This window comes from Chelonoidis abingdonii, chromosome 2 (genome assembly GCF_003597395.2).
Source record: "Chelonoidis abingdonii isolate Lonesome George chromosome 2, CheloAbing_2.0, whole genome shotgun sequence".
NCBI lineage: Eukaryota > Metazoa > Chordata > Testudines > Testudinidae > Chelonoidis > Chelonoidis abingdonii.
In genome coordinates, this window is record NC_133770.1 from 104,100,432 (window position 1) to 104,112,920 (window position 12,489).

Consider the following 12,489-nt stretch of genomic DNA (forward strand, 5'->3'; position numbering starts at 1 on the left):
CAGAGAGCAGACTCAAGTTCCAACGAGCTGTCATTCTAAAATGATAGTTATTTTCTTAATTACTTTAATTGCTTTTCTTTTTAAAGGAGCTTTTATCTTCCATCGCTTCAGAAGGACTCAATAGCTGATGTGACTGGAGACAGTATATTAGTGTTACTGAGAAACTCTGTTTTACTGGATCACGCAAATCCCTCTGCTCTGCCTCCTGGATAATAAGAATCTAATATTACAGGGTCATAAAGTCATTGAAAATAGCAGTGGAAAAGGCTTTCAGAGCATGTAGTCTATCCCAGAATGCAATTGCTCCCTACAGTATATTACTCAATATATTTTCTTGGGCTTTAAAATCATTCTTCGTATCATGTTCTTGTTGAGCAAAGGAACTGATTTGTAAAGAAGAAAGTTGGAAAGTCTGTGGTTACTATTAATTGCTGATTTACTGGAGCACTTAGAAAGGTGCTGTACAAAAAGAGGAAGATGCGTATCTTCTCTTCTTGGGTTATGCAGTTTGGTCAACTATTACGTTGTTTTGTTTTGCTTCCTCTTATTTTTTTCATGTCTATAACAGTAGGGTCTCACTAATATTTATAAAATTCAAGGCTGCATTATCCTTCACATCCTAGGAGCTGCATGGCTGTTCCTGGCTTCCTTGTCTGTCTGCTTCTGACAAAAAATGGTTCAAGGGAAGCGAGAAGATGTGGCTAGTTAAGTTATTGCTTTCTGTTTTAAAGGAACAGCACAATTGCCGTTCTAATGCTTTCATTTTAGGCACCTGATCTAAAACATGAATCAGTTCTCACTTCACCAAAGTGTTGAGGTATATTGGAGAAGTAAATGTAGGTCTCTGCCCATCTGTATTATATACTGGGGGTGATCAGAAGACTTTAGCTCTAAATGCTTTATCTTTAGTCATCAGTGGTAGTGGTAGTGCTAAAACTATTAAAAGCAATGGAAATGTTGTTCATCCTGTGAGCAGATGTCATATCATTAAGAGTGCCAACTGTCCAAAGATGGGGCCAAAAAAGATATGTCTTTAGGAGGTGTTGGAAAGCTCCTCTCCATTCAAAGCAAACAAGCTAAACAATCAGCAAAGTACCATTGCTCAAGTATATATGGGCTGTGGTCAGTTGCAAAGAAAAAATCCAATGAAACTATTTTGGAGAGATTTTCTTGGATGAAATGAATATATCTGTTTTACAAAAATACATATGATAATATTAATATAAGGTATTTAAACAAATAGATGGGATTAACAACAGAGTTTAAAAAGTAACATTATTGTATTGATTTAATTATGCTTTTTAGGGATATTTATTCTTATGGTGATTCATTCCTTGTCAGGGAATAAAATCTTTGTAAGTATTTCCCTTGTTATTTTGTTGTTTCTCTTTTTCTCTGTCTCAGGAGAAAAGATGCTGGGCTCTTGTCTTACAAAGAACATCTACCAGTGAGTCAAGTGGTGGTTGGAGATATTGACCGATCTGGATCAGAATCCAAGTTAACTGTAGGTCCTGTGCGCTGTCAAGGAGACCGTAAGTTTGCTGTTTTTTCATTGCTGTTGCTCCTGGTTAGCTTATAGCACTGCTGGAACATAGGAAAATTTTGATTGATTCCCCATCTAAGCTCATGCAAGTTACATTTTGCTCACAACCACTTCCTAGCAGAGTCTAAGATGTGCAAAGAAAGGAAAAGAAATGACCATAGAGCCACCAATACAAAGTGCTCCGCTTTGGATCTAAAATTTGGGCGTTCATCTTCCTTGTATGGTAAATGAGGCATCTTTGACTACCGAGCTAAGTTTATGATGATATAAACAGTAATACAAATAGCATAAGAGCAGCACTCAACAGCTGTGATGCTGCTGAGTGCTGCTGTTAATGCCATTAGCATTGCTATTTATATCACCATAGCTAAGTTTATAGAGATATAAATAGTAGCATTATGGCTAAATGCATTCTTGTAAACTCGGGTTATAGATGTGTAAAGTTTGACATTACTGCTATCAAGTATCATCCTCATCAGAACTCATTGTTGACTTGTAAATCATGAATAGTTCTCTGTAGCAATTTCTGGTTTTAAACTTGTGCACTGGAGAGATGATACATACCTTCCAGTTTGGTCTGCAGGAGGTGCAGTATCAGAGTTATAAAGATTAAAGTGTACGTTTTATGTAGTAAATGATGGTAGGTGATTTCAAAATGAAAGAAAAGGAATGAATTTGGCCTTAGCTTTATTTTCATTCATAAATATGGCTTTCAGGTTGGTTCTTTGTGTTACTATCAGATGCATTTAGTCTGCTCTTCTGTTACAGAAATTAGAAAAATTCTCCTAATTTTCTTTGTTTTCTGTTCATGTATTTGATGAATATTGTGTACAAAGGTACTTCATGGGATGCTTGCAAATTGTTCACAGAAACTGATTTCTGTTTATTATTTGTGGTGTGCAAGGGATCACCTGAGTCAGAAGTTACACTTTCTGTTCCCTGATTTAGATGACTGACATTTTTATATAAGATTTTACAAATTATGATTGGGAAATAAGGAATAGCAAATACTTTTTCATCCGAACATACCCTTCTTCATATGTTTCATGAGTATCAGTATGAATAGAAATCTGTATGAATTCAGCCGTTTTCAAACATTAGTGTGAACAAAACACATTTGCTCAAATGTTCTTGAATAGCAAATAATAGGGGTTACTGAAACACAGTTAAATCCAACAGCTATTTGGGAAATTAATGAACTCCTAACAGTCCATTTGCATTGTATTCAGTCTGCTGTTTGAGTTATGCTGCCAAGTTTTGTGAAGCCATAAATCCTATCCTGAGAATAATTTTGTATTTATTTCCATGGCCCTGAATTCACCCTGAATTCCTGGCCAACCCCCATCTCCTGTGCATTCTCCCCTGGATTCTGGAGCCTTCTTCATTCTCTACCCTGTCAAACTTCCTGCTGTATCGCAGGCCAGGGCTGGGTGAAGAAGTCTCTTACTATCCCACAAGCACCTCGTTGAGGATCATTAACTCTGTGTGGGCTGCATTGAAATCCTTTGGGGGAAAGAGATCTAGGCTGGGACTGGGCATAGATGCACCTGGAAGCTGTGAGAGAGCAGGCTACAGATCTGTTCTTCTGGGCATGGGGGAAGGGTCGAGGGATGAGCTGCCATCTCAAGCCAGGGTGTTGCAGGAATATTGCAGCCCACAAAGGGCCACTGGAGGCCCAAAAGCATCTCCATGACAAATACCAAGAGCAGGCAGGGTACCTAAAGTGAAAACAGTCTGTCCTTGGCCCCGAATATGAAGGGAGATGGTTCTATTCCCACAGAGCTGATTTAATAGATTCAGGGCAGATGGTCCCCTCCTTAGTATTTGTTTGTGTTGATTTTTTTTTAAAGGCCTGTTGTTACTTGGGACCTAGAACGCCATGTCTAACACCTGCATGCATTCTATACTGTTTAGGGTCTGCCACACACAACAGTGGTGCCATGTGGCTCCTTTAGCTTCCTGCTCCCTGAAGTTGCATGATAATGATGCTGGCACCCAACTGTGCACACAGTATATGCATGAATGAGTTATATTATTGGCCCCCACAACTCAAGAATCGTGCTCTATTTAGCATCATCTCCTCCTACTTTGGTGTGTCCCTGCTCAGCGCTCCTTTATTGGGTTCCTAAAGACAATTTGAAGGAAATGTTCTGGAGTTGGTTTCTCATTTTAAACAAATGCTTATTTTATTTAGGACACAACAAATGGGAAATTTTATTCATAACTTCCACTTGTGATTTGTAAACTAGGTCACCGTTACAGTGCTGGTGATCCAAAACTTTCCCTGTACTCTTCCTTCTCCATCCAACACTCTATGCCTATATCCACTCAACTGCTCTGTGTCTCCTGAACCCAGTAACAGACTAGATGTGAGAGCAATTCCAAAAAATCTGTGTACCATTGCACTGTGACAGGTGTACACACAAATATCAAGAAATTTAATCTAGTGGGGACACACCCACAGGCTGTTTTCACATTATTAGCCAAGCAGTGTGAGGTCTAACACATAAGTCAATGACATTTCCAAATACGGATTTAGGAGCCTAACTGTAGGCCCCATGTTTGAACATGTTGGTAAGGGTTTCTCTAATGAGAGACATGCCATAAAAGCAGTATGTGTATTGCCAAAATACCTAACTACTATAGTCTTGGATCTCTAATGTAAGGTGAGGAACACTGGGAATGCAAAATGTTTTATTGCACAGTTTAATTGCTCTTTTGTTGCAAATGTAAATAGTTTTGAGACTTTTCCCTCAGAAAGGGAGACTTATCCTTGGTCACATTAGTGATTATTTCCTGTTCTCCTGATTTGTGGCCCATTAGAGACTGCTTTGGGCAAGGTTGGACTGTGGGTGTCACATCTCAGAAACCTGTGACTGAGAAAAACACTGTACTTCCTTGCACTTCTGGTCTGTGAAAACATGCCCCCCAAAAACTTGCTACTCCATGAAAATATGCTCATTATTTCTAAATAATTATGCAGAATATTTTTGTTGGAGGGTTCTTTTGGGGGGATTGTTATAGAATCTTGTTAATTAGCTTAATAAATTATGCTGAAAAGCATTTTGAAACTTCGCTGGGCATGATTCTTCAACCTTGTATTGCAAGATAATTTCTTCCTCTTTGACTCTGACTCACAAAACTAAATCTACAATATAAAAGTAGCCAACAGAAGGCCATCCTCTTCTCTAAGGATTTCCTTATTGTCCTAAAAGCCACCAGTGCTCCACCCAGCTAATGCTCAAGGCTTTATAGATTCATTCGGTCTCTGTGCCAAAAATCCCATGGATCTTGCCCAGGATGTATCCTGTACATTGGATAAGATATTCAGTCTCGGTCTTTTTCCATTGTGTCTTCTGAGTGGCAGACTTAGAGCAGGCTTAACTAGTTTTTAGTGAAACAGGTGGACTCTGCTCAATGTGAGTCCGGCACTATAGCACATTCACACTTTAAGCAAGGTGTGAACAAAAGTATTGTTCTCAAGTTGTTCCATTAGGTGTATTGTGCTAATGTTGTAGCAATGAAAAGTAATTGATACAGATTCTTTGGTTCATCTAAGCTGCACTCAACATGGGAGAGAAGAAATCAAAGTTGTTCTATGTAATCTTTGCATTCCCTCAATCCTGATGGCAGAAAAGGACTGTTCTAAATTGTGCCCAGTTGCTTATGGCACCAGAGATTATTGTAGGGAAGCAAAATTTTATTCACACTTCTTTCTCCAAAGGAACGTCCACTACACCAGGTGCAGAAAGAGGGGTGGTGACTCTGCATCATCTGTGAATTCCCACTCCATTTATATTTTTTTTCTCTTCCAGTTGTGCGGTTTTTATTCTCTCAGTGAGTCTTTTTGATCACAGAGCCATGACTCACTACTTATGTTTGACTCCCATTATCTTTTATCTCTGAGATGAGGAGGAAGGAGCTGCTGCACTTCCTGAAACTCTAAGTGGAGGCAACTACAGTAAGTGCAGCAGCAGCTCTATTTATGTGGAATCATATGACAGAGGAAAAAAATCTCCTTGACAGAGGGTAGAAATTCAGGAACTAATCAAAACTCTGTTCCTACACTAGTCCATTGATTTCTTGTGTTCTCCAGGGAAATATACCATGAGCTCTTTATTCATTGATCCTTCTCCTGTGCTTCATCATTACTCCTTGCACGATTTGATACTTTGTTCCTTTCATTTCTGAATATTGGTCTTGTTGTTTTAATCTTGTATTTCCTTTTGAAAGCTATTTATAAAGTTGGCTTAATAAATAGTGTAATGTTTTGGATTGGTTCTTGATTTTTGTACAGGTGTATTTTACTGTGACTGGCAGTTTGCACTGAAATCATTCTTTCTAGACATTAAAAAAGACGATAGATGCTCACAAGACCTTTTCTTTTGCCAGATGTATTTGTATGCCTTAGATACAGTAATTGACACGTATCACATGTACAGGTCAATAACCTAGCATTGTAATAGAGTTTCATTAGCTATCATAAGAAATAAGCTTACTGATTCATATGATCATAATAAGACTGTTTTCATCATTTCCCAAAAGGGGAAGGCATTTACTAGAGCACCATAAATCTATTAAACTGAAATCCTCCCAGGGACAATAAATCCATTCCTGTTAGTTTCAGCTGATCTGTACATCAGAAAAAAAAACTTATAAAAGTTCACTAATCTTGTTTAAGCAACATGGTGTGATGTCTGTTAAACATTGTCTTCTTAACATGATATCCTACATAATAGTTCTGTATCACAGGAAACCCCCAAAGCAAATGATACGCTCAGCAAAATAAACACATACGTTAAAGCCACATTTATTATAACAAGGCTGGCCTAGTGATTTATTAAAATATATGCTCACATCTCCCTGATCCTTAGATCCTCTGGTTCTCTTTGAACCTGGTTTTCAGTGATATCACCCAAGGTTCAGAAGAAAATCACAGCTTCTGTGTGAGCTTGTAATTCTCAGTTGGACCTTAAACTCATAAATATGGTCAGTTTTTTAATCAGATACATAGTGTGTTGACTAATCAGGCCAGCTGTGGTGTCAGTATTAAATACTTCAGTGTGTTATGTTAGTAGGTGTCACAGCTGAGCAACAATTTATAAAGGTAATGATAAATAAAACAGCCGTTTCAGAATTTGAGCAGAAGGTCTAATCCTAGCATGTCTTAGGCAATATTCCAATAATAGAAGTCTTTGGCTTTTTGTTCACTAGACATGGAAACAGTGTGACAAATGCAAATTAACATCAGGGTAATGATAAAGGAAGGCCAATATTTTCAAGCTTAGTTGCCTACTGTTAGGTGCCTAAACCAGTAAGTAGTCTCATACGTAGTGTGACAAAGTTCCTCCTCTACCCTGGTGGGTCCTGCACTTATTTGGCAGATTTGCTCACCTCAGTGATCTTCCCTACAGTCTGGGTCAACTTCTCCTGTGTCTGATCAGGAGTTGGAAGGTTTAGGGGGAACCCGGGCCCGCCCTCTACTCCGAGTTCCAGCCCAGGGCCCTGTGGATTGCAGATGTCTATAGTGCCTTTTGTAACACCTGCATGACAACTACAACTCTCTGGGCTACTTCCCCATGGCCTCCTCCAAACACCTTCTTTATCCTCACCACAGGACCTTCCTCCTGGTGTCTGATAACGCTTGTACTCCTTAGTCCTCCAGCAGCACACCCTCTCACTCTCAGCTCCTTGTGCCTCTTGCTCCCAGCTCCTCACACGCACTTCCTCTCCTCTGGCTCTTCCTCACCTGACTGGAGTGAGCTCCTTTTTAAACCCAGATGCCCTGATTAGCCTGCCTTGATTGGCTGCAGGTGATCTAATCAGCCTCTCTGTCTTAATTGGTTCTAGCAGGTTCCTGATGTACTCTAGTAGCGCTCCTGCTCTGGTCACTCAGGGAACACAAAACTACTCACCTGACGCAGTAATATTTGCCTCTACCGACTCCTGTACCACTGTCCTGGTCTATCACATATCCTTCCCGCCTCTCAACACCAAGGGTGGGCAGCTTTGAGATGCCCAGACAGCTTGCAAATGTGGACAAACCATCGCTTAACCATGGCTTCCTGCCTTGTGTTGCACGAAAGGTTGGAGGGATAAGAACCACCTGGTCACCCTTGTGTTCTTCTCCTTGTTCCGCTGCATCCATTGAAGAGGGGCATGGTTGGTCACGAGGACAAATCTGCACCTGAGCAAGTAGTAGTGCAATGCTTCCATGGCCCATTTTACAGCAAGGCATGCTCTCTCTCCACCACTGCATATTTTTTTCCCTCGGAAGGAGTTTCCTACTGAGGTAGAGAATTCGGTGTTCCTCCTCCCCGACCATCTGTGATAGAACAGCCCCCAACCCTACTTCCGATGCATCTGTCTGCAGGATAAATTCCTTGGAGAAATCAGGGGCTATCAGTACAGGGTTACTGCAGAGGGTAGTCCGCAGGTCTGTAATGCTTCCTCTGCTGCATCAGACCATCTCACCAGATCAGGTCCACGGGCTTTCACTAGGTCTGTCAGGGGGACTTGCCCTTGTGGCAAAGTGGGGGATAAATCGTTGGTAATACCCCGCTACACCTAGGAATGCCCGGACTTGTTTCTTGCAACGTGGTCGGGGCCAATTTTGGATGGCGTCCAACTTGTTCACTTGGGGTTTTACCAGACCTTTTCCCACAATGTAGCCAAGATATTTGGCTTCTGTAAACCCTACAGCGCACTTGGCTGAAGGTATCAAGGACTGCCTCCACCTTCTGTAGGTGGATTTCCCAATCTGGGGTATGAATGACCACATCGTCCAAGTAGGCAGCAGCATAACTGTTATGCAGGCATAATAGCTTGTCCATGAGGCGCTGGAAAGTAGCTGGGGCCCCATGTAGTCCAAAAGGGAAGACAGTATATTGAAAAAGATCCTCTGGTGTAGAGAACGCAGTCTTTTCCTTTGCATCTTCTGCAAGGGGAATCTGCCAGTACCCCTTTGTCAAGTCTAGGGTAGTCAAGTACTGGGCATTCCCCAGACGGTCCATTAGCTCATCTATGTGAGGTATGGGGTATGCGTTGAACTGGGATACTTCGTTTAGTCGCCGGAAGTCATTGCAAAACCTTGTGGTGCCATCAGGTTTGGGCACCAGCACGATTGGGCTGGACCACTGACTGTGGGATTCTTCAATGATCCCTAATTCCAGCATTTTTTTTACTTCTGCTTTTATTTCCTCCCTTTTGGCCGCTGGCACCCAATAGGTCCTCATTGTTATTCTGGCCCCAGGGTTCATGACGATGTGGTGAGATATCTCGGTTGTTCGACCCGGTTTTGTCGAGAACACATCTTGGTTCCAGAAGATCATCTCAGACACCTCATTCTTCTGGTCTGGTGTTAAATCGGGAGACACTCTCACCTGTTTGGAAGGCTTGTTTTCCTGGGTTAGGTCTTTTTGGACACTTATGCATGCCTCTTGTGCATGCCAGGGTTTCAGAAGGTTGATGTGATAAATCTGTTCTTTAGTTATATCAAAGCGTCTTGCCTGGCTGCCGCTTCCTTGTAGGTTTACTTTCCTACGTTCAGCAACCACTCATAGAAGGCCCCTGCCATTGGGCCAGAATCCGGGCCAGAAGCTTGCCTTCTTGCTATGCGTACCAAACACCATCACCGTATCCCTGGTTGGAACTGATCGGACCTTTGCCACCCATGGCGATTGTAATTGGGTTCTCTGGGCCTTCCTGTGCCTATTTCAAATGATTTCCCCGTATACCAATAGCGGGTGGACCCGGGCTATCCTCGGTCTTCGCAATTCTGTAATACATGTCATCTATTAATATTTTCTCCCTCATTGGGCGTTCCTCTTCCCATATCTACTTTGCAATATATCTAGTATGCCACGAGGGTGACGCCTGATATATAATAAATTTGAATCAGGAAAACCCATCGAGCCTGAAGGTACCTTCTGGGATAGCGAACATAAGGATAGGGCAGTAGTGATGTGTCCCAATTCCTTCTTCATTCCCGACTTTACCACCTTCCTTATCATAGCCTTGAGGGATTCGGTTAAACCTGGTCTATCCAACCCATAGTCTGTGGATGATAGACTGAATTTCTCAGGTTATGTTATAATGGAGCCAGCACATACAGACGTCCTTCATTATCTTTGACATAAATGGAGTATCCGTTTGGTCTTGATTAATATCTCTTTTGGTTAGCCCTACTCGGGCAAAGATCCCCCACCAGCTCTTTGGCTATCATTTTAGAGGCTAGTGTTCCGCAGGGGGATGGCTTCTGAGATTAGCGAGTAGCATAGTCCAAAACAAAACAAGTTGATATATTGGTGGCCCGAGCTGTCTCTCTCAGGGGTCCCACTAGGTCCATTTTGACTATTCACTATATCTATTGATGCGGTAAGGGAGTACTAAAGGTGCCCTTAGGTGGGGGACGGGGACTGTGCATGCTGACATCACGGGCAGGACGCACAGTTACCTCCGCACTTCACGATGTATGCCGGGCCAGGAATAACCATCGTGGACTATGTGCAGGGTCTTTCTCTACCCCCAACATATGCCCCCCAAAAAGAATGACTGTGAGCACAAATACTTAAATACAGTGTTCTTGGTGTTTCTAAGAGAAAAAAGATGAGGTACTAATATCTGCTAGATACCTAATCTAACCCCACTGTACTGAAGTGCAAACCGGTAATGAGATAGTATATCTATCTTCCACAAATGGAAATAGAGGTATCTCTGAACCCTGGACGATTATTCCCTTCCAACAGGGACCCATCTATTTACCAGTCACCTCTTTAATTGTTGTCAATACCTTTGGCGTCCCATCCAAAATTTTCCTCTTCCGGGACTAATCTGATCTCAAGAAAATCTAGGGGACCCAGATCTCTTGTTGACCTCATATTGGGTTCAGAAAGTGTATTGGGTGGAGGTCAGGACTCGGGTGTCTTCTCCCTCATAGGGTGGCCTCTAATTTTCAGCTGCTCAGGGTCCGCCTTAAACCTACGAGAGCGAAACCCTAATACTGGCTTTGTCGTCAGATAATATCGGAGTTCCCCAATGGGCACTTAGCTGCCCTCCTTTCACCTTTTTGACTTTCTGCAAACCTGTCTAGGAATGGAAAAAATAAATCTGGAATATCTTACAAGAGAAAGACTTGCAAGGCGAGTTGACAGTATCTACATGTGGTTATGCCTCAACTAACTAATCAGGAGATATTTACCCCTCTTTCTCAATCCTAACCTACTGGGAGGTAAGTCTCCAAACCTGGGAAGTCTCCTCCTATGAGAACCGGGTATGGAGTTTACGGAACTACACATCTGCAGATACACTCAAGTAGTGTTTCCCCTGAATCTCGATTACTTACCGATAGTGGAAGGTAACATAACTCAACTGTCCCATGAGGATAGCACATGTTATCCCTGTCACCCTTAGCCTGCAGCAGAACTGACTTACACTTCATGAGCTTCCCTAGAGTACTAAGCCAGTGATGAGCACTCCTCCGAAATCAATCAGTGCATATGGTCAATCTTACCCCATAGCTATTTACTGGTATCTGGATGTACATATATGGGATTAGGTGAGACCCATCACAAAGGTGGATATTAGGGATGCATGGGTCTGACCCAGTTTCCCAGGTTACAACAATGCATCGGCTCCTTCAGCGTTTGGGAACACTGGTGCATGCTATATGTCCCCACTCCCCGCAGGCATAATCACTGTAATGGAGGCCTATAAGGCATTCCAATAGGTTCTCTTGTCTTGCAGTCTAACATCCTACGATCAACTCTAATCCTCCCTCCAGTTGCCTACATTGAACTCTTTGTGGCCTTATCTTGCGTGGGCCTTCAGCCCCTCTCTTTCCCACTATAAGTGATCTACCTGGTTGCCCAGTGACCCGAGCTCTAAGCTTGGTGCTGACTAGTTTAACCTGAGGAGAACCTCTTTACCTTTAACTGAAATGTCGGGTCAGCTTCCCTCGCCTAGCTCCTTCACCTCTACTACCAAGTGCGACAACACATCATCAATAGGTGGAGGGTTCGTTCTGGACTATACCCAAGCATATGAAGGTTAACTGGCGGATTAGCCCCCATCAATGTATTGGTGCATGACCCAAGAACCTCTTAAGTTATCTTCCAGACTCCAGGGATTTCCATTCGTAATCCACTTTCATGAACGAGATGGAATGAGGTCATTACAAATTATGGGAACCGCGGAAGGTTATTTATTTTCCGACGGTACACTCCATTTCGTAGATACCGACATGGGGGCCCAACACTAGCAGTTGAATTACCTCAGATAACTGGCCAGGAAATTTCTTGCTTCAGTTGAGGGTATTAGTCCTGCCTGCAGCCTCTTCAGGCAGAATCATTAGGTAGGCCTTCTGGGCCTCCCCACAGAAAGATATAGGGTCAAGGATGCACAATACCACATAGATTCTCCAAGGCCAGGCCTACCTGATATGGGACTGTCACTCATCAAAGACCAGAAGGTATGCCTACATACATCATCCTCCCACATTCGATTATTCTGCAGCCCAGTGGCTGCCCGTATTTAGATCTGCGTCCGATCGTGGCACGGTTTCAGCCTCTGTTAAAAGGTCTTATATACTGGTTTGCACAGTTTCCGTATACAATATGACTCAGTCTTGTAGAAGCCTGGTCACTCAGCAGCCAATATAATTTCTTTTGCTGCAAGACCGCCCACTGACACTCCTGACTATGAGGACGGCTGCCTGACACGGGTAGCCTTCCTGCTGGAAGCTTGCATAGATAGCTATGATATTCAAATGCCTGCATCTAAGTCATTACCAATGTGGTGGGGAAAAAAAAAAAGAAATCTCATCCTTTTTTTTTTTTAAAAAAAAATCACCACCTCCTATCTTTCCGACACGTTGGCTGTACCTAATGCACACCAAATCCCATGCTATTAACACCAGTTGTGACAAAGCTCACTCACATCCTACCCTT

General features: G+C 42.4%; 1 protein-coding gene across 1 annotated transcript in view; it reads left to right on the top strand.

The window, feature by feature from the left end:
* CNTNAP2 (contactin associated protein 2) overlaps positions 1 to 12,489 on the top strand; it is a 2,322,964-nt gene that overhangs the window by 1,504,460 nt on the left and 806,015 nt on the right. The window contains exon 15 of the mRNA XM_075062605.1: positions 1,405 to 1,532. Within this exon, the coding sequence (XP_074918706.1) occupies positions 1,405 to 1,532 (128 nt within the window). The remainder of the gene's footprint in view (positions 1 to 1,404; positions 1,533 to 12,489) is intronic.